General features: G+C 47.0%; 1 protein-coding gene across 1 annotated transcript in view; it reads right to left on the minus strand.

Moving 5' to 3' along the window:
* LOC8029573 (phosphatidylinositol phosphatase PTPRQ) overlaps positions 1-27,301 on the minus strand; it is a 128,459-nt gene that overhangs the window by 13,072 nt on the left and 88,086 nt on the right. Inside the window, exons 7-11 of the mRNA XM_040217032.3 lie at positions 10,038-10,334; positions 5,235-5,485; positions 4,335-4,407; positions 2,947-3,053; positions 1,257-1,461 (exon numbers count right to left, since the gene is read on the minus strand). Of these exons, the coding sequence (XP_040072966.1) occupies positions 1,257-1,461; positions 2,947-3,053; positions 4,335-4,407; positions 5,235-5,485; positions 10,038-10,334 (933 nt within the window). The remainder of the gene's footprint in view (positions 1-1,256; positions 1,462-2,946; positions 3,054-4,334; positions 4,408-5,234; positions 5,486-10,037; positions 10,335-27,301) is intronic.

The following is a 27,301-nucleotide window of genomic DNA, read 5'->3' on the forward strand; positions in this document are numbered from 1 at the left end:
TAGAAATTTTTAATATAGGGCGCTTTTTATACGAATTTCTTTTACAATTTCTGGGGTTATCCATGGCTTACGTATTTTTTGAATAATCTCAAAGTCTTATAAGGAAAAGTGATGGGCGTATCAACGTTTAAATTCCCTCAAAAAGGCATCGTACGCTTCATTAGAATCTTTTAAATTAAATAAAAATCCCAACTTATGACGGATAGTTCTCGCCTAAATGCGTCTAAACGTTGTGTGGAAATGTCTCGGAAAAAACGGTTTCGTTTGCAATTGTCTTTGATATTGTGCTTACCTGCTACAGAATGAAATACCGGATAGTGGTCGCTTATATTGGAATTTATAATTCTGGATTTAATGTTTTCAGATTTGAAATATTAAAAAAGAGATCAATCAATGTCTGGGTAGATGCGGTAATACGTCCGGGTTCAGTTATTACATTGAGGCATCCTTTGGTTTTTATAACTACATCTATTTCTCTTGCCCTGTTGGTATCACCTAACATATTTATATTAAAATCCACTCCACATATCACGTTGTATTTACTATCATTCACATAAACTAGAAACCTCCAGAAAATCCAATAATACACTGTATTTCCCACTGGGCGGTCGGTAAATAACATAAAAAATAGTGGTTTTTGCACGAAGAGTTAGCACTTCGTAATCGAGGGTTTCGCGCGTAAACCTTGATACTATCTCACAGTCTATATTATATTTTATAACCATACACACACACCCTCCCCGACGTGCGCTGCGATAAAGACAGTATAGTTACTATATACGTCCACAGCGTAAAGCCATCAGCGTTGTCGGTATACCAGGTGTAAGAGAACATTATCACGTCAAAGCTGAAGTTCAACTTGGAAAAAAAGGCTAGGTCATCGGTCTTATTTTTTGCTGAGTATGTGTTTAGGTGAAAACATTTAAAGGAATTCTTCGGTTCATGTTGCAGATACGAATCGACCTCAGTTGGAATGAAGTACCCAGATCGTTCCATGACAGGAAGAGAGCCAACTTGTGCATTGTTCATAATGGCAGTATCGTTTGATTTATCGAGTCTAATCTCTTATTTTTTCAACATCGTTAAAACAACATTATTATCTAAAAAGTTTATCTGCAGCGTTCTTCTTTCCAACAATTCTAATTTAAAAGCATTCGCAGAAGTTGAAGCGATAAACGAAAACTTACCAAGCAACCGAAAACAGGGTAGAGTGAGGGAGAATACAGACAATAGCCTTTCTGAGTCGCAAGTTTTACCTGCAGCTCTAGTGGAGAAAAGGTCGCATACGGCGTCACCGAAGCCGGCGCTTGTGCTGGCCTGCACGCACACTCTGTAGGTGGTTCCCGGATAGAGATCACTCAGGTTGTACTCTCTCGTGGTGAGATCTTCGAGAACCACCGCCCTGGGACGGGTGCTGGCATTCACCGAACTGCTGAACGAATGTGTCAGAGATACGTTCACCTGAACCGAGAAAAGGAAAATGAAAAAGGTTATTCAACACACCTCGAAAAAACCAACGTGTCTAATAGTCTCTTTTCTATGCCAAAATTATGAATACATCATACCTGTCTGGGATCAGATCTGCATTTCTGAAAACGCGAACTCATTCTTTGATGCTTCTGATGTGTCATGTCTCCGACGCCAAGTCAGGCGCTCAGGCGCTGGTTGTGGGACGACGATTACACAGATGCATCTTTGTTTCGAGAACGGGTACCAAGGGTGCAACGTCTACAGCTATCCTAATGTGGGCGAACGAGCTTCACGCTAAGAAATGCCTGCGCGTCTACTTACCCGCAAAACATTCAAAGAGCCAATCTCTGCGATCTACAAAATTAGCTCTGCGAACGACGAGGCGGAACATCTGCACTCTAAAAAAAGCCCGTGCATCTGCTTTCCCACACAACACTCGTAGAGCCAATCACCGTAACTTACGGAGGCAGCTCAGCGAATGACAATGCCGAAACATATGGTTAGACCAAAAAACGCAGACTGAGTTGTGACATTAAGCAATGCAAGCGTGACGTTTTGCATTGCTTAATGTCACAACTCAGACTGCGTTTTTTGGTCTAAACATATGTTTCGACAATGTCATTCGCTGAGCTGCCTCCGTAGGTTGCGGTGATTGGCTCTCCGAGCTTTCTGCGTGAAAGTAGACGCACAAACCTTTTTTAGAGTGTGTTTAGACCTAAAAATGAAGTCTGCAATGTAGCATTACGCAATGCAAAGATGACGCTTTGCATTATGCAATGCTGTGGCATTACACAATGCAAAGATGACGCTTTGCATTGCATAATGCCACAGCGCAGACTTCATTTTTAGGTCTAAACAGATGTTCCGCCTCGTAATTCTCTGAGCTCATTTCGTAGATTACAGAGATTGGCTCTTTGAATGTTTTGCGGGTAAGTAGACGCGCAGGCATTTCTTACAGTGTGGCTTCTAGGTAACGAGGTAATGCGCTTGAAAATTGCTACAGAATGTAGAATTATTTAGCCATACGTCGATTTTATATGTATCAAGGACGACCTTATATTGGCCTCATAGTGCGAACAAGGCGTGACAAAGAACTGAAGGGCCACAAGAAAACTGGAATCAAAGAGAACTGAATTTCTTTCCGCTTCCGACCCGGGTTTTGTCGTTTATCAGGAATAAGGTGACCAATAATATTATACAAACATAATTATTTTCTGCACTTCCCAAGATATCTATATAGTGCAAACTGCCGTAAGTATACGTGTCACATGGCCAATAAAATGTGTTTGACTGACGCTGAGATGTAACAGTGCTACGTAATTAGTTAATTATGCTGGTTTAACAGGCAAAGTGCAGTACTAGGGTGGGACTACAGAGGACTTTGCCCGTTTTTCTAGTTAACTAATTAACTAAGTTGTGTCAGTAGATAGACACGCAAACAAGCACGATACGGCTCATTGTGAACAGAGAACATACCCGGTAGTGCTTTAAGATTCCATTCGTTCGGTGAGGCTCGTCCCACTGAATCTTGAGGCTGTTTTCCTCTCTCCTCACGCAGCGGACGCTGCCGGGTGCATCTGGAACTGCGCGCGTTGCGTGAGAGGCGATGTTAATGAAAGGCACAGGTGGTTCGGTCCAGAACTCTCCGCATGGCAGTTTAACTGGACGTTATGGTTGAACATCGTACACCGCCCTAATTACACCCATAATGAAGGCATTGAAAACGAAGGCTTTGATGCTATTACAGCTAATTAAGACAACCAGGAACCTTACAGATCATCTTGTTTCTTGGGTTTATAGTGACCAAGCCCTATTCAAGTTGTCAGAAGCTTGAGTTACTAGTTCGTTGTCCGAAATACTGGGAAAATATATTTTACTCTAGTTCCTACAAGAAAAAAAAAAAAAAACACATTCACCGCTCGTAGACACAACGTCCCCAGCTTGCCACTAAACGGTGGGTCTTTGTATAAGTGATACTGTGGGAAAGTGCTGGGGTTGCCTAAAAAAACAAAAAAACTTGTTTTGCCATTAGATACAAATCTGCATCTGTCGCACTAGTGGTACCAGAATATAAGCAGCTCAAATAATGACCATTCTACTATATACGAAATCACAGCGGTAGTTGAGTAATAGTTTACGAAGCACTTTCTTATAGTGTCTTAATATACGCCTGAGCGAAAACTAGCTAAAATTGACTGCATCAAACCCGAGAGCGTGGGGCGTTTGCAGACCATACATTCTAAGAAATGTCTGTGCGTCTACTTACCCGCAAAACACTCGAACAACCAATCTCTGCGATCTACGAAATCGGATTAGCGATTGATGAGGCGGAACATCTGTATAAACTTCAATATTAAGTCTCCGCCGTGGCATTAAGCAATGAAAGCATGACGCTTTGCATAGCGTAATACCACAGCGCAGACTTCATTTTGAGGTCTAAACGGACGTTCCACTGAGCGGATTCCGTAGATTGCAGAGATTGGCTCTTTGATTGTTTTGCGGGTGACTAGACCCGCAGGAATTTCTTAGAGTATACGCGCCAGCTAATTATAAATTATGATTATTGGTATTTTGTGGCATCTAATTATGTGGCTGCCATAGATGTGTCCGTTGTTGCTGACCGCGGCGGAACAGGAGCTTCCCCAAAGCTTTACCCCGGCATCGAGACAACAGTTCTTGGAAGACGATAAGGAAGTCTCTGCTCTGAGCAAGATGGCCACCAGTGATTACCATCATTAGCCGTCGAATAAGCAATTTTCACCAACGGAGGCGTAATAGGATTATCTAAATCTTAGTCTTTACATCAGTAAGGGTACGAAGAGTGAGATATTTTTCAACAGCTTAACGAGAGCAGCGAGTCTCACCCGTCTCTCCTGTCTCTATCTCCAGCTCGTCCGAGTAAGGACCGTGTGTTGTGCCGCGATTGAACGCCCTCACCTGGATGGACATAAATTCAAGATAGCTTAAAGGGAAGCAGCAGGTGAAATGAAAGCCAGAGATCTAAATCTCAGCACGAGGAAAACAGCATGAAGGACTGATATTTGTGGGGTTTTTTTTAATCTAAATTGCCAGCTCGTTTCTTACTGGGCGACTCCAAGGCACATTAGGTTGTTAATCTAATATATTGCAACAGTTCTTTAAAAATACATTTCATATAACGAAAGGGTTGTCAGAATTGCCGCCTGAAACACATTATATTCAAGTTTTGTTAATATTTTTCTTGTTCTTAGCTAATCTTCAGTAACCAACACTATTTTACAAACGTTCGCTTATCGCCCAACTGAAAATATCCAATACTAAAGTATTGACCGTATAGTCATCAGACAAACGAGTCGTAAATGATGAGCCTCAGAAAAAAGTTGAGGTAAAAAAGATGCGGTCCTGCTCATTTTTCAAACTTCACCTTTAGAGTATAACTCTGTTAATACTATACTCGTCACGTGCATGAATCATAACGACTTATTATCGTCGTGCCATACAGGTAGGTAAAAATGTGGCTTTATTAATTGTACAATTTCTTGGAATCAAGGCCTTGACAACTTTTATTTTAATGAATGAGGTGGCTAGTATAATGAAATCACATCAACTCAACACGGCATTATCTTTGGGATTGTCCCAACGAAGCTGTCTTGTTGGGGCCAGCAAGCTATTTGTTATTATGTTTGTTATTTCAGCTGCGTTATCTACTGCAAGGGCAATAACTCCCGCTAGCAAGAACAGCATTTCAGAAGCGAAACGCAGAACTCGACAGACACTCCGCTCACCGAGAAACGGTAGATAGTGACAGGCAGCAAGTTGGACACAGTGAAACAGTGTCTTTCCAGGTCGCTGTTCTCGGAGGAGCACTGGTACTGGTCGACGTTGAGAAGGGTAGAGTTGCTGCGAAGGGCGTTCGTCCGGAACTTGATTTGGTAACGCTCCAGTACACCTTGTGGCGGGTACGGGGGGCGCCACGACAGAGAGAGGTTCGTTCGAGACAGCTGATCGGCCGTCAGGTTGCTGGGAGGTGGAGGAGCTGCAATGGAAACGACGAAGCCCGCTTCCAAAGACTGGCGCACGCTGCAGAGTCTGCCTGTCTGTTCCAGTATTTCTTGAAGACATTCCTAAGACGGCAAGGCAGATAAACGTATTCCGGTCGCGCTAAAAACCACCCACAAAAATCAAATGTTTCCTCGCACAATTATTATCACCCTAGAGGCTCTAATCGATGGCTGTCTATTGGGCACTCGGTGACAGAAATATAGACGTGTATATCGTGCCTAGAAGCACCTACATAAACAACCTTTATCGTAACATCTTGATCACTCCAGGCAATTTGTTCGGACAACCTTGCCTGGGTAATTACTCTCAGTACATGTGGCCAGTGTGGAGATACTGTAAACGATTTTATTTTGCGAGGACCTCATTTTCGCGGATTTCGCGAATTGTACATTATCGCGAGAAATTGGTCCCGCGAATATGTTTTCCTATGGTAACAAATGCATAGCATGCACCCAAATTCGCGAAATTTTGTACCCGCTAAATATTCCTGAAAACCACAATTCGCCGAATTCTCGAAATATGGAGCCCGCGAGGATAAAGTCGTTCACAGTATTTGCCGTGTCCACGAAATATACAGATATCGGGCTATCACAATGGTGGCCCCAAACAGAAGAAACTGCAGGAGGGGTTATCGGGTTTACCAAAACGCGAAGAAAGTAACAGTACCAATGGTCCCGATTGCGCAACTCCAACCACAAAGAGAAATATGGGAGCAGTGGCTGGGAAACCGTTCTGGAGTGGATGTGAGCTATCGAATAACACGCACCTCACAGGTCATTGAGAGGACAGCTCTTCCCTGTTTGCTGTCGTGGCAGCTTTAACTGACAGCTTAAAGGGTCTTGGCAAGGAATTATATTTTAGGGGCATAGATTGGGACAAGTATTTTTTTTTTTTAAGTTTTCATGAAAAAAAAAAAAGTTTTTCTGCAATATTTACGCCATTAGACGCAATTTAGGTGGAGGTCATGACCCTCCCTAAGCCCCGCCCTCTACTACTGGATTGGCTTGGCTGCTCGACCGAACACGCTAAAAAGCGTGTTTCGCTTTTTAGCGTGTTCGGTCGCCGTCTATCGTCGTCTGCAATGCCCGTTAGACGCGAACACGAAAGTTGCGCGTCGGCGTCCGTTTTCGCCTCCGTCTGTCTGCTATTCCGCACCCGTCTAAAAACGTCTGCAACGCTCAGACGACGCGATCATGCAAGCGGCGTTCTAGCGTTCAACCATGCGCGAGCCACCGTCCAATACAAGCGTCTCTCACCGGCTGTAGATTTGTGGTAAAAAGAGACCGGAGAGGACTAAAAAAATCAACAAAATGTATGTGCAGTCCTTCCAGCTTTACTACACTTGATATGTTTTTCTTTTTTTTTTTTTTGGACGGCATTCGCGAGCATGGGTGGGTGAACGTCATGAAGAACACTTAACACGCGGCGTAAAATTATTCGCTTTGGTATGGCAGGGGCACTGCAATATTTGAGAGCAACTTGCCTCTCGGGGCGAAATGATGAGAACTAGGCAAACTTGATGCGAGCCGAACGCCTGCTTGCCTCCGACCAATTGACCTGTAGCTCTCAACTTTCAAGCCGCGCCTATGGCGAGCAAAATCGAATATTTTTAGGTGGCGTTTCCGTTGCGTGTCGAGTTGCGTTCTTTGAAACGCTCCGCGGATGGCCGTGAACAGACGCCGAGGGACGCTGAGAGACGCTAGTTTACGCCTGTGCATCGTGCAAGATGGGGTAATAGGACGCCGCTAGACAGCATCGCGCCAAGAAACGCTTAGCCCTACCCACGTAAGTCGGCACAGTAAAAGTTCATCATCCAAACCCTGAAACCCGAAGAAATAAAATAACGGACGATTTTATTTCTACGTGACCCTGGATTTGGATTATGAAGTTTCCTAACCAGCTCGCCTGCCAACTTTCGCTTCTTACAGCAAACGTTATGTGGTATGCCTCAACCAATCCGACCTCCGCGTTGTGCCACGTGACCCATGACAGGTGGCAGGTGACACGGGGCGTTAGATCAACAGTTTATTTATAAATCGGATGAGTAGCATCCTCTGTGCTGTCTCACAGCCCCTGCCCGTGGTAGAAAGCAGAGCGCGCTTTGGAGGCGTGGTTTCTGCTACGATCTGTCTTTTCTGCTACATCATAAACTTTAAAACGACTAAGTTCGAAGAGTTTCTACAATCGGCTTGAAGTTTCCTCGTGAGCGAAGCGTATAAATGAAAAATCGTCAACGGCCCTGTTTCTTTGACCTCGGATATTCATAGTGTTGCTTTATTTCCATTTTATATTAAACTCAAATTACCCATACCAATTCCATATCTCACGCTTCGCTTGCAAAACCTTACACTTTGAGTAAGCCTAGGATACACACTTTAGTGCATGTCTTCAGAAACTGTACTAATCGGATGTCCTCGCGCAATATGCTAACTCTCGAAACCCTGAGCGCTATCCCGTATTGTTTCTTACAGCGCTTGGAAGAACTTGCAATAGAAGACGGAGAGACGGTAACAAAAAAACGATTTTCAGGCACATCCGTGCCTTTACCGTCGTAGCGAAAATCGCGGGCGGAACCCACTTGTGTCCAACGCGTTTCATTGTATAGTACAATGGTTTGTGAAGGTTTGATTCAGTTACAGAGCGTTTATATCCCGCGAGCATCGAATTAAGTCATTAATGTGGCAGTACGTGTCAAACAGGCAGTGGCTGGAACTCGTACTGCGCCATCAAGCAGGCCTCCGTTTCCCTTACATAGGGCAACACGCGACGTCAAAATAAATATGTGCTAAGAAACGTCCAACGTCGTCGCGAGTGAAGCATTGAAATATAATATTCCATGTCGTACCTCACGAATGATAAGGTACTTTTAAGACAGATCATCTCATCATTCCGCAACCCACAAGAAAAACAAACATTCAAATAGCCCCCCCTCCCCCCCCCCCCCCCAAAAAAAAGAAGAAATATATAAAAATAAATAAAGGAAGATCGATTGGGAGCGCTGAAACTGACCCTATCACTTTTCTGTTTTGGCTTTCTCTTTTGGCTTGCTGTTTTGCTTGATTTTTTTTTTCTTTTTGCTTTTCTTACGGGGTCAGCGTTAGTTTCCCGAAGGGTGACGTGTGTGGGGTTTTTTCAAATGTCATGCTAACGCATTAATCCACCAATGGAGCTTTATTAAATTTTTTGTGGCCGTCTACAATGTCTACTTTGTGATTGAACGGGTAGAAGAAAGTAAATACTTCCTCTTGAAGTTTATGGCGTCGGCCTCACGGTAGCTGTGGTAGCGGACTATCGCAGTCTCCTTTTGAGCTCCGAGAGGCCCGGTGTCTACCGGTCAAAGGGATCGACGGCAGTTTGAAGGGACGGCATAAATCAGGTTCTTAACATATCGCGCTAGGATTTACTAAACAGGTGCCTGAGGTTGGTGGATGTTTTCGCTAAAATTGTGAAAAGATTGGCTCACCTGAGCAAATCAAGTAAAATTTAAAAATATGTTTTCTCTATACTTTGCATGTACACTAAATATACATGTATGTGTTACTGCGGCGCTTATTCGGGCCAAATAAAGCGAAGGATACGTAAACCAATTTTATTTTATTTCCATTTCACAATTTGTTTTTCAATCGTAGTGAACGCCAGAATATCCCACAACGATTTTCTGAATATTTTGAGATAAAAAGCTTAGCGATAATTTTTCCATAGAAGAAAAAGCAGTTTTTATTTTCTTTCTTTTGACTCCGAATTTTTCTTGTATTCATGTTCTCAATTAATAAATTCACCAGCGTCGAGCACCTCTGTAGTGAATTCAAGCGCGATAAGTTAAGAAACCAATTTATGCGCTCAGTTTAAATTGCGTTCAATCGGCCAGCCGAGCTAGGCGCTCCTTCCGCTTTTCTGTCTCGTTCACCTGCCTTGCACGCTTAGCAGCGGCATCCGCTGCCTGACGCTGCTTTTGCTGTTCTCCTTTTTCACCGGTTTCGGCAGCCCGTGTCCTTTGTTCATATTTCGCCTTTTTGCCGCCTACTTGGACCAGCGCTAGTACTTGGTTCACACGCCATTTTGTAGCACAAAGCAAAGCATACACACTCCACACACCTGCAAGTTCAGACCCGCCCCATCATGCGCGCGCGCATTGGCTTCCGCCCCATGACGTCGCCTCCCTCTCGCCTTTGTCCTTCCCTACTCTCCTCCTCTCTACGCGGCCCGCTTCCCTTTCCACTGTTTCGTCGACACGCGGACGCCGTCAGCTTTTCCCTGTTATGTCGGTACTAATGCTTACGCCTTAATGAGCCCAATCATGAAGTATGCGAAAATGAAATAATTCCACCAGAATTCAACATACGTTGGTTTTAATGAAGTTGCCAACGACTTGTCACGTTCAAGCATTTTTCGTTACATCCGTGTTTTTGTTGTTGTTATTGTTTTTGTGTTTTTTTTGCTTACAGATGCCACTTTGAACATATTTGCACAAACGACATCTGTATCGTTGATTCGTGCTGTCAGTGATTTAGTGGGAAATGTCTCACCGGCAGGTGACGTGGTGAAGTTGAGCTCGGCAGCGACTTGAGAGCGACCCGCGTCGTTCTCTGCGAACACCTCGGCCCGGTAGCGTGTGTAGGGCAGCAGGTTCCAGAAGACGAGTCTCATGTCCCCCGTGGTGTGGTTCACCAGCCTGCTCTCCCACGGGTCGGCGCTGTCCAGTTCCAAGTAGTAGTGGCGCACGACGCCGTTGGCAAGTTCACACGGAACGGGCCCCCAGAAGATCTCGTACTTGTCAACAGTCTTTTTCGAGTAGTTCAGGGCCGTCGGGGTTCCCTCGGGAACTGTAGACAAACATCAGACCTAGGTTACCGGTCGTTCTCTTCAGTATTTAGCATGCTGAGTACTATGAGACATGTCGACTCAAGTTAGCACCATTTCAGATATTAGACACATTTGCCGCATAGTTCTCGCGCAGGGTTGACAATAAATACCAATGTGATTTAAATTGTGATTTCTACGAGACCAGCTTTATACTATGATGAATTAAATGAAAATTTTCAAGCAAAATTATTTCCGAAATATATTTCTTATTTACTGCTTGTCTATCACTTCATGCTTTCTATGCGCATGTCTTGTCTCTTGTATTTAAATCAAATAATCATTATGCGAAAAAACTTTATATAAGGCAGAAATCGAGCCAAAAATAAGTGCTCGTCTTCTGAGCAAATTGGAGCGCAGAACTTGATTTGTACGTTTGACTTCGTTCGCTAGCTACATAACGTCCTATTTCAAGAGAATCTGAACGCAAAAGGCATAAACGAAAACTAGAAAATTAATGTCCTATTGCATTCCAGTCATTACTCGGCAGAAAAATAAAATATATTTTTCTTTACTAACTCAAATAAGTCAAGCTGTTTTTGATCTTGTATGGTGGATATTACAGCAATAAAACGTTGTTAATTGAAGCGTACTTTAGATTTAGAGAAATAATTTCTTCCTCATTGTTGTCAGTGCACTCTAAAAAAGGCCCGTCCGTCTACTTTCCCGCACAACACTCAGAGAGCCAATCAGCACAACTTACGGAGGCAGCTCAGCGAATGACTATTCCGAAACACATGTTTAGACCAAAAACGCAGTATGAGTTGTGACATTAAACAATGCAAGCGTGACGTTTGTATTACTTAATGTCAAAACTCAGGCTGCGTTTTTTGGTCTAAACATATATTTCGGCATCGTCATTCGCTGAGCTGCCTCCGTAAGTTGAGGTGATCGGCTCTCCGAGTGTTGTGCGGGAAAGTAGACGCACGGGCTTTTTTTACAGTGTGATCGGATGAATTGAGCAATCAATCAATCATGTTGAAAAATATATTTAGTGGTGAAGAATCACTGTTCTTAAAGATACATAGATTTAAATCAAGTGTAATCTGATTTAAATAGAATAAAATCTTATTCAAATCAAATAACTCTGATAAATGTTTTGTTTTCCCACCCTGCTGTTACATACAGAAAAGAAATATCTGACCGTCTGTCGACAACAAGTGAGGAACCAGTCACTATGCAATCTATTCGGGGTAGTACATCCAGCTAATAAAGAGGCCCAAAAATTAGCCTCCTCGGCGTTTAGCGATTAGAGCGTGCTGCTTTTTAAGAACACTCTGCCTCTAGATTCCAGGTTGAGCAGAACCCTTGACTGAACAAGCGTTCGCCATGAAGCAGGTGCACGCTCGATGCCAAGAGCACGAACTCGCATAGTCTCAACACCACAATCCACTTTTGGTGAAGCCAACAGCCTGATACGCAACTCTAAAGGCGCTGTCACATTGAGGAATCAGTTGGACAACCCTGTCCATCAACACGAGGGAAACATGTTTTCGGCAACCGTGTCACATTGAGGCAACAGCAACTGCCGGGAAACATGCTTTCGCTGCCCGACAACCGTCTTCGCCGATTTGTTTTCCGACAGTCGGACAACACCCGGTCACACCGTGTTGACGGCGCGCCAACACTAGGAACACTCCGCCATCTTGAATTTTTACCTTCGCTCGTAGCGGGGCTGCGCCACAAGAAATGGGACTCTCGTATAAAGTGCCACTGCATTCGAAGGGCCGGGAATCACCACGGACCGGCATCAACTAGTCACTATATTAGAAAACTTGACAGGGGGAGTATTTTCCACTCTTTATTTTATCAGAATGTTCTTCATTCGCTGATGAAGCATCTAGCCCTAACCGAGGAAGATGAGATCGCTGCGTTGTTCGTGATTTACGGCATCGAATGAAATGTTTTTGTCCAGTTCTGTCTTTCATGTAATTCCTATTCCTAGCGTAAAATTGAGTCAGAACCGGCATTACTCCAAAGTTTCTATTGTTGCGTGGTGTTGAGCTGCACTGACAGTGTTTTTAAAAGTGCGACACCGGCACGATTGATCTTCATAACGATCGGTGGAATAAATGTGTTTCAACGCTTTTTTACTTCACCACCTGCTATGGGATCGCTTCATTCCCCAAAACGTCCTGGGTATTTTTGAAATATTTCAAGTGTCTAGCAGGGATTGGTTTCAAGTTCCAAACATCAACAATGATGATCAAAGAGCTCGTCTTCATGCTTCGATTTTTTAATCGCTAGCTTTCGTGTATGAAATTTTATCAACGGGTGAGTCGGCATGCCATTTTCTTCCACTAGCAGTAATGGTGAGCTGCTCTCTCAGCAGTTCTAATTTCAACAACCGTCTAAACGTTTACGACCGTAGTGTTACCATTTCGACAATCGCTTTAAGTAATTACGCGGTAAAAACATTCCTAAATTTATTTTAGCTGCACGACAGCCCTAATTATTGTTAAATAGAGATTCCCTGCTGAAAAAAAAAAAAAAAAAAAAAAAAACATTTGGCTCCTATAGAAAAGTAAACGACTTCATACCGGTAACAGTTTAGCCATACCGATTACACGCTTGTCAAACGAGTCACCCGTTTGAGCCGTACTGCTCCCCCGTTTGAGCCATACCGGTCAACCATTTAAGCGAAGGGGTCACTTGTCCAGGCAAACGGTCACTCGTTTGGCAAAATAAATCACTTGTTTGGCCAAACGAGTCAATCATTTGAGCAAGCGGGTCGCCTATTTTGTTCAAAAGGGCAAACATTTTGCATAAGCGGGTGACTGCAGTCACCCGCTTGTGCAAAATGTTTGCCCGCTTGAACAAAGTTTGACTGTCACCATGGTGACAGTCAAACGGCACCGGTTTAATCAAACTCCTCCCCCGTTAGCCGGTGAGCCCGTTTGATACTGAAGTACAGAGCGGCGGCACGGACACGCCTGTTTGACCCGCCTGCACTCTCGAAAGAGCTGTTTTGAATGTTAGAGCACATGTCATCAGTGTAGGCTAAGCTACGACGTAGCGATCTCGACACAAGCGCCGACTCCGCCTCGATTTGGCCGACCGCGCTCGCTCTGCTGAAATATGAGCGTGGGATTCTCGAGCACTGTTAGCTTGCCGAAGATGGCAAGACACTGCTTTGTCGTCGCAAATACTTTGGCCATCGAACGCCTGCGAAGTCGTTCCAGCGCTCCTCGTACCCTAAGCTGCGCCTTTCAACAACCGTTCGCGCTGTATCGCAACCCTCCGTCTGTGAGCCCTACCGGTTCATCGTAGAGGGTGTTCATGTTCACGGGGGCTCATAAAATACTCGCATTCAAGCGCGACGATGAACCGCCGGCGCTCGCACACTGCCAATACGCCCCAGAAAGGTTGCGATGCTGCGCGGGAGGTTCGACGAGCACTGGAACGGCTCCGCAGGCGTTTGCAAGGCAAAGTATTCTCAACGACAAAGCAGCCTCTTGCAACATAAGCAAGCTAACGGTGCTCGAAATTTCCAGACCCATATTTTAGCAGAGCGAGCGCGGTCCGCCAGATCGAGGCGCAGTCGGCTCTCGAGTCGCCATTGCTACGTCGTTGCTCTGTCTAGCACTGACACTCAAAACAGCTGCTCTCTCGACACAGCATGCGGGTCAAATAAACGATTCTATAGCGCGATATAGTGGATCTACAACGTGTCAACAGTAGTACTCACATCGACAGGGGCGTAATAAGCGGCGCTATGTCCGTCGATGCCCGCGTCGAGAACGACGCAATATACATTAAAAACACTTGTTAACACCCGAAACATTCGGACGACACCTAAGCACTTATGAGTTGTGAATGCGAAAGCATGAATGTCGTTCTTCAGCTCCCTTAGTTCCTCTGCGGTGTACTGGCGTGGACGGCCACGGTCCGCTACTGCCGAGGTTCCGCCCGCCGACGATAGAGATGCCTCAGGCGCCGCCATGTTCATCGGCGTCGAGAGGAGCAGAAGCTACAGCCCCTCTATCCTGGGAAAAGAGGAGTTAATTTCTCTCCTCCTCTCTCTTGCTGGTGTCGTTGAGAGAGGCTGAAGTTCTTTGTTGGGTTGCCGCCGATGTGATGATGGCAACCCCGATTCCGCCTTGGCCAACGGAGATGTAGTGGCAGAGGGACACCCAGGTGAAGGTTACGAATATATATATATGATTTATTTACATATATAGTTACGGACTGGGTTACAGATCTTAGGAGCTACGCGAGACCTCTTGGAGTCCTGGTGGCGTCTTGCCCCCTCCGATGCTCAGCGTAAACTGCCTTCCTCTTTCCCGCGCGTCCCCAAAATCCCAGGAATCGTCCCCACTTTCCCGGGCGTCTGGTCAGCATCGCTTGTCACTTCGCCGGGTCGCTCCGCACCGCCCGCCGTGTCGTTCCGACCCGGCGGTGCATTTCGCCGACTCCCCACATTTCCAACCCCGGTGCTCGAGATTCGGGTTACTTCGGAATTCGATAACTGCCATCGCGTCCAGGACTCGTAAACATTGCGGGGTGCAATGTTTACGAGTCCCCTAAAAAACAAAAAACATACAAGAATACATATACAGAACACAGTTTCCCCGAAGGTCCTGGGACCTAACATCTCCCCCCCAACTGTGTTGCTCGGGCTGCAAGAACGAGCAACACACCAAAACAACAACACATAAAGTCTCAGGACCTAGACGCGAAGTGTTCACCGTGCAGCCTGGAACATCGATTAGCTCTAACCTTCCCGTATTACAGAATGAAGCTCTACCCTTCCGGTACATTCGTAGTAAAGCAAACACGAACACAAACACACACAAAAACAAACATGCATTAGTACTAGCACATAATATTATATGGTTAGCACAACTCATATGGGAGGCCCCAGAGATCATTCGACTGAACGTCATGTCAGCCCGGAGCCATACCTCAAGGCCCGCCGTCTCTAGGTCGCAACTCTAAGCCTAGACAACGCGTCCGCACACTGGTTCATTTACCCCTTAATATGCGATATAGTTATCTCGTAGCGCTGGAGCGCAAGGGACCATCGCGTGAGACGCGCGCTGCTTGGGGATGTGAGGGTGAGGTACTTCAGTGGATTGTGATCCATGACCACCTTAATTTTAGCCCCGAAAAGCCAGGTTTCGAGTTTCGATAGCGCCTACACGATCGCGAACGCCTCTCGTTCGATTGTTGCCCAGCGAGTCTCCGTCAAGGTTAGTTTTTTGCTCAGGAAAGCTATGGGTTGTTCCCTCCCCTCCCCATTCTCCTGCGAGAGACAGGCGCCAACAGCAAACTCGGACGCGTCCGTCGTCAAGACAAACTCTCTCACCAGGTCTGGCGCGGCCAGTTGGGGTGCCTCGGCCAACTTCCCCTTAGCGGCGTTAAAGGCTGCTTCCGCATCTGCGGACCACGGAATCTGGTTTGCTACCCTCTTACTTGTTAGTTTTGTCAGTGGGAGCACCAGTTCCGCAAAATGCGGTACATAGTCACGATAGTAGTTGAAAAGGCCCAGAAAACTTCTCAACTCCTTCTTTGTAGTCGGTCGCTCTAGGTCCCGCATGGCACGAGTGCGTTCGGGGTCCGGAGAATGGGATCCACCTCCAATTACATGACCCAGGTACTTTACCTGATCTTTGCCGAACTGACATTTTTCCAGGTTGACGGTGAGCCCTGCCTCTCCGATAGTTCTCAGTACTCCAGCTAGATGAGTCATATGCTCCTCCCAGGTCTAAGAGAAGACTGCCACATCATCAACATACGCACATGCGTACGCGGAGTGGGCCGCAAGCAGCTGATTCATCACTCGCTGGAAAGTGGCAGAGGAGTTACGCAGCCCAAAGGGCATCACTCGCCAGGCATACAGACCCCGAGATGTCGCAAAGGCAGTGCATGCCTGGGATTCGGGCTCTACAGGGATCTGCCAGTATCCCCGAGTCATATCCAGGACCGAAATGAAGTTCGCCTTGGCTGCCTGCCACAGCAGTTCCGTCGGCGCTCGCATGGGAAATGCATCAGGTTCGGTCATTGAGTTCAGGCACCAGTAATCAACGCACATTCTTACCGTAACGTCTTTCTTCACGACGCACACCACCGGGTGACTGAACATACTCTCGACTGGATAGATGAGACCCCAGTCCAGCAGCTGGTCTATTTGTCGATCCACCTCTGCTCTGAGCTTCATCGGAATCTTGTACGGATACGTCCACCTGGGCTCTGTCCCCGCAACGATCCCGATATTGTGCGAACCCACCTTACACTGTCCTGGCTTATCAGAAAACACGCCACTAAATTCAGCCCGCAAGCTGGTTAGGTCTTTGTGTTGCTTCTCAGTCAGGCGTGCCGCACGATTAATTTGAGGCTCATCATTGGCCCCCCCGGACTCTCGCGCAGGGACGTGCTCCAGTGCGCCGAACGCATCGTCAGCGTCAAAGACAACGCCCACTGCATTCATCCTAACGTAGTACCGCCTTAGTTTGTTTGCGTGTACAAGCCGTTCCCTTTCATCCGGCAGCTTCACAACATAACTGTGCTCTCTGACCCGCTGTTTGATCCTTACCGGACCGATCCACTTTCCTTTTAAGTTACCGCTAGAGTCCTTCTCTAGGATCAGCGCTAGGTCTCCTACCGCAAAGGACTTGTCCCTGGCTCTCAAGTTGTACCGTGCCGCGTAAGCCTGCTGGTTTACCACGGTATTATCCTGCGCCAGATCAGCGGAATCTTTCATTTTTTTTTCTAAGCTGCATGAGGTACGACTCAGTGGACGAGTTAAGCCCCACCGGAGCCGCCCATTCTTCGGTCCAGTGCTTACTCAGTAGAGTGAGTGGACCACTTGGACTTCTGCCGAACATCATTTCGAACGGTGACACGCCTGTCGTTTCATTGGGTACCTCATGATACGCCCACAATAGACATGGAACGTATACTTGTCCCATTGCCCTCTGTGATCCTGAATTACATGACGCAGCATGGCCTTGAAAGTCCCATTCCACCTCTCAGCTAGACCGTTGCTCTGGAGGTGATCTGGAGTCGAGAACCGCATCTCCACCCCCAGCCGCTCTGTTAGCAGTCGCGTCAGTTTCGCCACGAAGTTTGTGCCCTGATCCGAGCAGATTAGTTGTGGCGTTCCGAATCTGGCGAACACACCCACCAATGCGTCACATGTTGCTTGCGCCGTCAGTGATTTCAGACAGACTACCTCGGCCCACCTCGTACACAGGTCGACTATGCAAAGCGCGTACCGGTGACCCCTTGCCGATGGAGGGTCAAGCGGCCCGATACAATCTATGAAGATTGTTTGAAATGGTTGCTCAGGCCGCGAGAGCGGTGTGATCGGCACTCTATCCAGTACGTTTGCCCTCGACTGTACTTGGCACGCATGACACGACTGGCAGTGTTTCTTGACATCTTGAGCCATCGTTGGCCAAAAGAACACACCCTTTATTCTCTTCTTGGTCTTCTTCTGCGAAAAGTGCCCTCCCCACGGGAAGTCATGCGCCAGCTCGAGCACCTTTTCGCGCCTGGACGCCGGCAACACAACCTGCTCACAAGGTCGGCCATCAACGTCATCTTTGTGATACAGGAACCCCTCGCGCACAACCATGCCGTGTGTCCCGTTCTCAGCCTCTTTCCAGGCATCCCTGAGTGATGCGTCATTGAGCTGCTCTCTGCGGAATTCTGTTACGCTTGTACCCTCTCCTGCATCAGCTGGACTCGCCACGAACTGCACCTCGGCCTGAATTTCGTTCTCCTCAAAGTCTACTGGCTCACCCCCGAGCCCCTCGGGCAGGTCGGGCCCAGATCACCGGCTTCAGCTTCAAACTCGGTCTTCGCCCTGAGGAGTTCATCGTACACGTCGGGTGTTATGAGCGCGTCAATTCCCTCAGCCAGCTCCTTTGTTACCGCGCACAGGGTTATAACCTGTAGTCCGGTGTCGTACTCGTCACAGTCGGCCCGCAGCGGCACGTACATCAAGTCAGCTGTTATTGACTGACCGAAGGCTCCGCGGAGAACAATGGGTCCCGAAGTTTCAAGGCTCCCACTTTGGATCACACTCCGCCTGATCACCGTGATATCCGCCCCCGAATCCAACCTACCCTGGAATTTGTTATGCTCGGATACCAACGGGACCAATTGGACTCGTGACCCAATAATAGTGTTTGTCGCGATGTCCCTCTCGTTTGCCACCACCCTCCGTAGCTGTTCCTTGCGATCGCGCCCTACACCAGCAACGGTACCGCCTTTAGGAACCTGATACTTAGGCTTCGGGCAGTTGGCCCAAATGTGCCCGAACTTCCCACATCCGAAGCAGCTTCTTTTCTCTGTACCAGAAGCCACGCCTTTATCGTTCAGACTCGGTTTATTCACTCTAAAAAAAGAGGGTGTAGACGTTACACCCCTTGTCACATATACGACACCCCAAAACTTCAGTTGGATGTACAGCACACTGAAGTAATACCGACGCTACCAAATTTTACAAGCGGCTTGATAGCCGAGTTGTACAAGTCATTAAAATAGTTAATGTAAGTGTGACTGACAGCAAAAAAAGTTATCGGGGTTTTCTAGGCTCAGCTGCCAAACTTGTGCGTTTTTTTTCCTGTAGACTTTGATACGTACTTTAGCTGTTTAATATGTCACATCGCACCGTCATCGACCTTCCTGCAAAAGTTGGGGCCGTCTGTTCGACGTCAGCGCGCTGTACATCCAACTGAAGTTTTGGGGTGTCGTATATGTGACAAGGGGTGTAACGCCTACACCCCCCTTTTTTAGAGTGTTCCTCTCGCGATTTGGGAAAGGTTGCCCCTGTTTAGCCCTTGATTCCTTCTTCGTTCGTTCATAGTTTACCGCAAGTTTGGCCACTTCTGCGGGCGGTAACCATTTTCCTTTTTCGCTCAGGTCGACATGTGCTCTCGTGTCTCGGTGCATCGTGCGCTTTAGCTGATCAGCTATCAGCAGCTGCCTCAGCATCTCCAGAGATGTCACCTCGCTATTTTTCAAATAATATCCAAGAAAATCACCCAGCCGAGATGCGAACTGTCCCCAGGACTCTTTTTCGTCCTTTCTAGTTTTGTAAAACAGTTCCCGATACTCGGCTGGAGCAAGCTGAAGCTCCTCAAGCATCGCTCCTTTTAAGTCGTCGTACGACGGCATCGCGTCAGCAGCGATTTGGTTTGCGAACCGACCTCATTCTCTCCGTGAAGAAGGGGAGGATCATTGCCCCCCTGATGCTTTCCGGCACGTGAAGGCTGTTGAACATACTCTCCACCCCGGAGAACCACGAAGGCACCAACGGTTCGGACTCTGGCATGTTGGACAATGCGCCCCTTACAATCCGCGAGTACCTAAGTACCTCGTCCCCCTCTGTTCGGGCAGCGCTGGCTCCCGACGTGGTGTCCTGCGCCCTGGCAAGTCTAGCCACTTCCAGCTCTAGTTTAAGCTTTTCTATCTCCATCTCCATTAGTTCCTTTCGGAGCTGCAAAGCGTTACTGTCCATATCGGACTCCCCTTCTGCCCCCAATTCACTACTGCTTTCAGACGACTGGCCTTTCTTGGTGTTTGCTCGCGTACCCAACATGACGCCCAGAGGAGAACAACAAAGGGACCTCCCACCTTGTTCTCGTGTCCGCCACGATCACGGGCCGCTGTTAGTCCCGGATAGCTGCACCAGGCTTGGCCGCTGCCGACTTGAGGCACTGTGCAGATCAGATGTCTTGAGGAGCAGCGTCTGCAGCAATCACCAGCTGCTTTCCCGTCATACCTGCGGCGACGGTCGAACGTCTCTTTTCCGGCGAGCTTCCACGGCTCCACGTCGCACCTGCGGCGACAGCCGGACGGTCGACGCTCTCCGATGGTCTCCTCGACCTTGTGTCGCAGTTCCACGACGATTGGATGCCTTGTTTCCGTGTCCGTCAAGCTCTTCCAGCTCTCTGTCACACCATCGGCGACAGACGGACACTCAGCACTCTCCGACGATCTTGTTGGCCTTCTTCGCAACCCTGGTGACGGCCTGACGTCTTGTGTCCAGCGAGCTCCTGCGGCTCCTGATCACACCTCCGGTGACTGCCGGGCACTCCACGTCGTCTGGTGTTCTTGACCCCACGCCGCACTCACGGTGACAGTCGGACGTTGAGATGTCTGCTCCCAAGGAGCTCCTGCGGCCCACTGTCACACCTTCGGCGACAGCCAAACAATCAACGTCCTTTCTAGGGTCGCAGCTTCACTTCGTCACTCCAACGGTGACGACTCCCAGTCATTCGTCATGTTCACCTGCAAAGCTCTCGGTGTCTCTTATGATGAAGACAGCTTTCTCATCCGAAGGGCGGTGGCGGAATCCTTGCCGACTGCGCCAGTTAATTTTCTCTCTTCTCTCTCTTGCTGGTGTCGTTGAGAGAGGCTGAGGATCTTCGTTGGGTTGCCGCCGATGTGATGATGGCAACCCCAATTCCGCCTTGGCCAACGGAGATGTAGTGGCAGAGGGACACCCAGGTGAAGGATACGAATAGATATATGATTTATTTACATATATAGTTACGGACTGGGTTACAGATCTTAGGAGCTACGCGAGACCTCTCGGAGTCCTGGTGGCGTCTTGCCCCCTCCGATGCTCAGCGTAAACTGCCTTCCTCTTTCCCGCGCGTCCCCAAAATCCCAGGAATCCTCCCCACTTTCCCGGGCGTCTGGTCAGCATCGCTTGTCACTTCGCCGGGTCGCTTCGCACCCCCCGCCGTGTCGTTCTGACCCGGCGGTGCTTTTCGCCGACTCCCCACATTTCCAACCCCGGTGCTCCAGATTCGGGTTACTTCGGAATTCGCTAACTGCCGTCGCGTCCGGGACTCGTAAACATTGCGGGCCCCTGTTTTCTTTTGAGCCCGTCACAAAAAACAAAAAACATACAAGAATACATACACAGAACACAGTTTCCCGAAGGTCCTGGGACCTAACAAGTGGCGCTATTCATTGTTGTGGAAATGCTCGAGACACGTGCCGCGCGCCACTTCTGGAAAGAAACATGGCGTATGAAATCTAGCACAGTGCTGCGCTGTTACGCCATGATCTTTCCAAGGGCTGCACGTCGCACTTCCTTCTTGCATCGTCGCACCACTTTTAAAACAAAAAGGGGCTTTAGCAGAAGCGGCCGCAGACCCCCCCCCCCCCCCCCCCTCCGGCAACGCCTGACACGAGAACGGCGGCCGATGCGCGCTCTCGTGAAGCGGCCGCAGTCCTCCCCCCGGCAACTCCTGACACGAGAGCGGAGTCCGAGCGCGTACTCGTTAAGCGGCCGCAGACCCCCCCCCCCCCCCCCCCCTCCGGCAACGCCTGACACGAGAGCGGCGGCCAAGCGCGCCCTTTCGTGAAACGGCCGCCAATGGCTATCTACAATCTAAAAAAAGCCCGTTCTTCTGCTTTCCCGCACACCACTCGGAGAGCCAATCAGCGCAACTTACGGAGGCATATCAGCAAATGACGATGCCGAAACATATGTTTAGGCCAAAAAACGCAGTCTGAGTTGTGACATTAAGCAATGCAAGCGTGACGTTTTGCATTGCTTAATGGCACAACTCAGACTGCGTTTTTTGGCCTAAACATATGTTTCGGCATCGTCATTCGCTGATATGCCTCTGTAAGTTGCGCTGATTGGCTCTCAGACTGTTGTGCGGGAAAGCAGACGCAAGGGCATTTTTTAGAGTGTAGAAGCCGTTTCGCTCAGCCATTGGGAGAATGGGCATTTCTTTCGCGTTTTTTCGTGGTTACAGACGCCGCTAGCTCCGCTCCATCTGATAGTTATTCCTTTCGCAGTAAAATGTATAATTAATCGTGAGTTCCGCGCCACCTTAGGGACGTGCTATAATCTCACTGTTCTGCGAATTCCTCAAATAAGCAAGCCATGTCGCAGATATTTATTTTTATTATTATTATTATTCGGAGATATTAAAGAGATATTAAAGTCGTTAGCTACTTAGAGCCCACAACCCCACCATGTGCTGTCATCATGCTTAGATTCGCGTTTTTTAACTTTATTTTAGGGAATCGTTGAATCTTTGTGGCATTTATAATTGTCTGGTAATAGTACCGATTTGTTACATATACACAACCTTCGCGAAAAAAAAAATCTTAATAGCGTGCTGCTAAATCTACGGCGCAGCTTATTTCTGGGAAATATTTTATTTTTTTTTATTTTGTAAGTTGAGCTTATTTGTGTACATGGTGCGCAAAAAGAAGACAGGGTTAATTCTGCGTTTTAGTTTAGTAAGTGGGTTTTTCGGCGTAAAACATAAGATATTCATACTTCCCGATTTTGGTTAACATTTGGGCTGGGAAGTTCCTTTGGAACTACAACAACGAGCCTTCGTGCAGCAATCCTGTTCGCTCGGTATTGACAGCAGAGCAGACGCTATGCGTATTTTGGGGCAATCGTGTCTGCGATTACGATGACGGGACGATAGTCTCCAAGCGGGTGATAAGGCAGAGCGCGGCACCTGCTTGGCAGACCACTCACATAGCATCCACACCCTAAAAAAAGTTTGTGCGTCTACTTTCACGCACAAAGCTCGGAGAGCCAATCACCGCAACTTACGGAAGCCGCTCAGCAAATGACATTGTCGAAACATATGTTTAGACAAAAAAAACGTAGTCTGAGTTGTGACATTAAGCAATGCAAAACGTCACGCTTGCATTGCATAATGTCACAACTCAGACTGCGTTTTTTTGGTCTAAACATATGTTTCGGCATTGTCATTCGCTGAGCTGCCTCCGTAAGTTGCGGTGATTGGCTCTACGACTGTTGTGCGGGAAAGCAGACTCACGGGCTTTTTTTAGAGTGGTGCACTGCACTATCAACTTTCGGACGAACTCACAAAAGTATCGAAGGGACAAATCCCTTGCTGTGTTCATTGTTGGGATGCCCCTTGAAGATAAGCCTTTTGTGGGCGCACCCCCCTGCCAACCTTGAAGGAGCACATGCTCTGGGAGCTGGGGAGGAGGAGGCAGGCGAAATGCTGGAGTGAGGGGGATGTTTCTTCCTGTGCTCTCCAGCAGTCTATCTGCATCCTCCTCCGCAGCCTTCCTTTCCCTCGCCCTGAACTCCCAGCTGCGGCCTGTGGGACTGCCGTGGATTTCAGTGGCAACGTGACAACGTTTTCGAAGTGTACCAGAGCTATCAGGGTTCGTCGACATATATCGACGTATCGACGATATACATCGATATATATCGACATATATTGACGTATCGATATATCGACGTCGACGTATCGACATATATCTCGGATTACATCTTTCAAGTCCGCTATTTTTATGGTAATTGCACTGCAACGTACTTGTTGGCAACGAGTGACCGTTATTCTACAAGTACCCTTTAAGATTTTCTATTGAATTAGGCAGTGTCCATCCTCCCGGCAGCCGGGAGAATAATTTCTCCGAAATTTCACTGGCAGTCGCCTCCCACATTATCTGTCTGAAATCATGCGACAACTGCCGGTTGAATACTGACTTTCTTGTTCTCCTGGCATTTCGTTGGTACACATTTTATGGACACGTTCCGTCAACACTGACATTAATGCAACTTGTTACCAAAAAAAAAGGAAAAAAAAAAGAGGCTAATCATCGGTGTTTGTAAAACGATCTCTCGATGAAACAGCGTGCCATTAAAACGATCTGTCGATGTAACCTCGTTAATGAACTGATTGCCACCGCAAATAAGACGCGTCGGCCGGTAGAATTTCGGGAACATTATATTTCCAGATGCCGGGAGAATAGACACTAGGTATAGCCTAGAATTGCACAGGTTCTTGTTTGCTTGGCAATCTTCTGAGCTGTATAAACCCTTAGTGGTACCTCTTCATATTTCGCAGAACGCTTGCACGTTTGTACTTGAGTACAGAACAGGCTTTGTGTAATAAATTTCTAGGAGATACAAAAACAATATCTTGTGTCTGCTTTCCTGCCTGTTTGCAAACGCCTGTGCGAGTACATTTTTTTCACGGGTTTCCTCCATGTTTTAAATGGGTTCATCCAGTTCGGCACGTCTTCAATAAGTTTGAGATATCCAACCTTCCAGCGGTACCCACTGAGGGCCAACAAATAATTTGGCCTGAATATTCAAAAGCACATTCAAATGTCTGGCACGTGCCAGGTAGAACGCGCGCCCGTATCAAACGGGTACCATTTCAAACGGCTACCAGCATCCCATAATCACGTTTGATTCAAATGGGTCGACAAGTTTGCCACCCGTTTGATTCAAATGGATTGGCTGGTTTGCCACCCATCTGAATTTAAATTTTATTTATTTTTTCGGAAGGTTTGCAGACCATTATTTGAGTGAACTCTTAAATAAACACGTTATTGATAAGAACATTTTCAATCGAAGTTGCCTGTGTTGTCAGCTTATCGTGGTGACGGCACATATTCGCTTATCCACCGATATGGGCAACACGCGCAGTCCAACAGATGTTGCTGCTGTTTTTGTGGCCGAAAGCTGTCACATCAAGGCAACATTGTTGCTATCGCCTCGCGATGTGACATCTTTGTCGGGCAATACGGCGACCGAAAACAAATTTGACCAACCGTTGATTAATATTTTGTGTTGCTGTCGCCGCCGTGTTTCCTCAATGTGAGGGCCTTGTGCCCGTTACCGAAAAAAAGTAACGAGATAGCGTTACTCGTTAGTTTGGTAAAAAGTAACGCGTTATCGAGCTACGTTACTCTTTTACAAACGTAACGATATACCATTACCGTTACTTTCCAAAAATAACGAACGTTATTTTTACGCTACTTTTCTGTTCGAGTACGTATGTTTGGCAGAGATGTATGATAAGCCTCCTTAACAAGCTTGGATAACGATACAAATTTACAGAGTGGTTTCATAGTGTTTTGATGCGCGCAGCAGCTTAATTTTCGGCATGCAGATTAGGCATTGAAACTGCAAATTACCTAATTCTGTCTAATTTAGTTGATACATTTCATTCAGACCTGCTGGCCATGTCGACGGACTTTCGTTATTCATGCCCATCTCACGCGCAGAATGAGTCGGAGATGTTAGTCAATCGGCTTTTATAAACTACAAACGAGGATTGCTGGAACACAACCAGCCAACCAACAGCCCTCATCTGTACGCCGGTTTTAGTAACAGTCCGGTTCATACTATTACCAGAGACTGACTTACTTCACTATCTGGAACAGGACACCGGTTACCAACGCACTGGCTAATAGCTATAATCACTTGCTGCCTCTTGCCAGCAGTAGCTCTTAGTTTTTCTGTGAAAAAAAAAAAAAAAAAAGGTTTCGTGTTCGTAAGTTTTCTTTCCAGGTTTAAATTTTTTTTTTTTTTTTTATGACCTTAGGGAAGTAAGGACTAACCAAGCGAAAGATTCTTCTGTGTACAAAAGTGGGCCAGGAACTTTCAGGCAGCGAGGGGGAGAGCGAGGGTAGAAATATTGCACAAAGGGTGTTTCATTCTTTTTTTTTTTGAAACTAGAGAAATCTTCTAGAAACTAGAGAAACTAGAGAAATCTTCTCAAATTACTTTCGAACTGCCAGTGTCACTTCCATGAAATCTAATCTTAACTTACCCGATCTTTCATTGCGTCGTAAACTATCTCGTCTTTGTCTCTTTCACAAGGTTTATCATTTCAATTCTCTACTCAGTGACTCTCTCTTTCTGCCACCATCGTACATTTCTTCCCGCAGCGACCATCAGTTCAAGGTTGGCGTCCCAAGCAGCCGCACCAATTTGCACTTCCACTCGTTCATTCCCAAAACCTGCACAGACTGGAACCACCTCCCCGCCTCCATCGCTTCAATCACCGACAGCGACCGTTTCAAAAGCGCCATTTGCAACCATTTTTTGTAATCTCCCTGCTGTGTTTATGTTCATGTTGTATTATTATTATTTTTTTTTTTTTGCTTCACCACTCCTCTCTGTAATGCTTCGGCCTTGAGAGTAAATAAATGAAATGAAATGAAAGCAGATCGCTTCGCCGCTAGTTGTCCACTGTTGTAAACGGATGTCTCTCCCCCCCCCCCCCCCCTCCCCTCCGCTGTCCACTTCTGCTGCACAAAGCAGGGGGGGGGGGGGGGGAAAGAAGAAAGGGGAGGAGGCTGTAACGCAGTCGTTTGTTCAAGCCTTGTGGGTGGTGACACGATGAAAAAAGAAAAAGGAGGATGAACGGAATTAGCTGGTAGCCGAAGGTTCGTTTCGCCTTCGAGAAGTGAGTTTTATTTTTTTTTTTTTTTTAGCTTTGCTGGGTGGAGGATGCTGGTTCCGTGCAGCAATAATCTGGGGCAGGATTTTGAGATAAGCTCGTGCAGGATTTCACCAGTTCTGGTCAAACGTAACGAGTAACGAAATTTGACAGCCGATACCGTAAAAAAGTAACGGAAATACTTTACTCGTTAGTAATTAAGAATACTAACGAGTACGTTACTGCGTTAGCGAAAAAAGTAACGCGTTACCAGTAACGTCGTTACTAGTAACGCGTTACCTCCAACACTGCATTTCAAACGGCTACCAGCATCCCATAATCACGTTTGATTCAAATGGGTCGACAAGTTTGCCACCCGTTTGATTCAAATGGATTGGCTGGTTTGCCACCCATCTGAATTTAAATTTTATTTATTTTTTCGGAAGGTTTGCAGACCATTATTTGAGTGAACTCTTAAATAAACACGTTATTGATAAGAACATTTTCAATCGAAGTTGCCTGTGTTGTCAGCTTATCGTGGTGACGGCACATATTCGCTTATCCACCGATATGGGCAACACGCGCAGTCCAACAGATGTTGCTGCTGTTTTTGTGGCCGAAAGCTGTCACATCAAGGCAACATTGTTGCTATCGCCTCGCGATGTGACATCTTTGTCGGGCAATACGGCGACCGAAAACAAATTTGACCAACCGTTGATTAATATTTTGTGTTGCTGTCGCCGCCGTGTTTCCTCAATGTGAGGGCCTTACAGCAGCAT

The sequence above is a fragment of the Ixodes scapularis genome, unplaced genomic scaffold (assembly GCF_016920785.2).
Source record: "Ixodes scapularis isolate PalLabHiFi unplaced genomic scaffold, ASM1692078v2 PGA_scaffold9__187_contigs__length_104089568, whole genome shotgun sequence".
NCBI lineage: Eukaryota > Metazoa > Arthropoda > Arachnida > Ixodida > Ixodidae > Ixodes > Ixodes scapularis.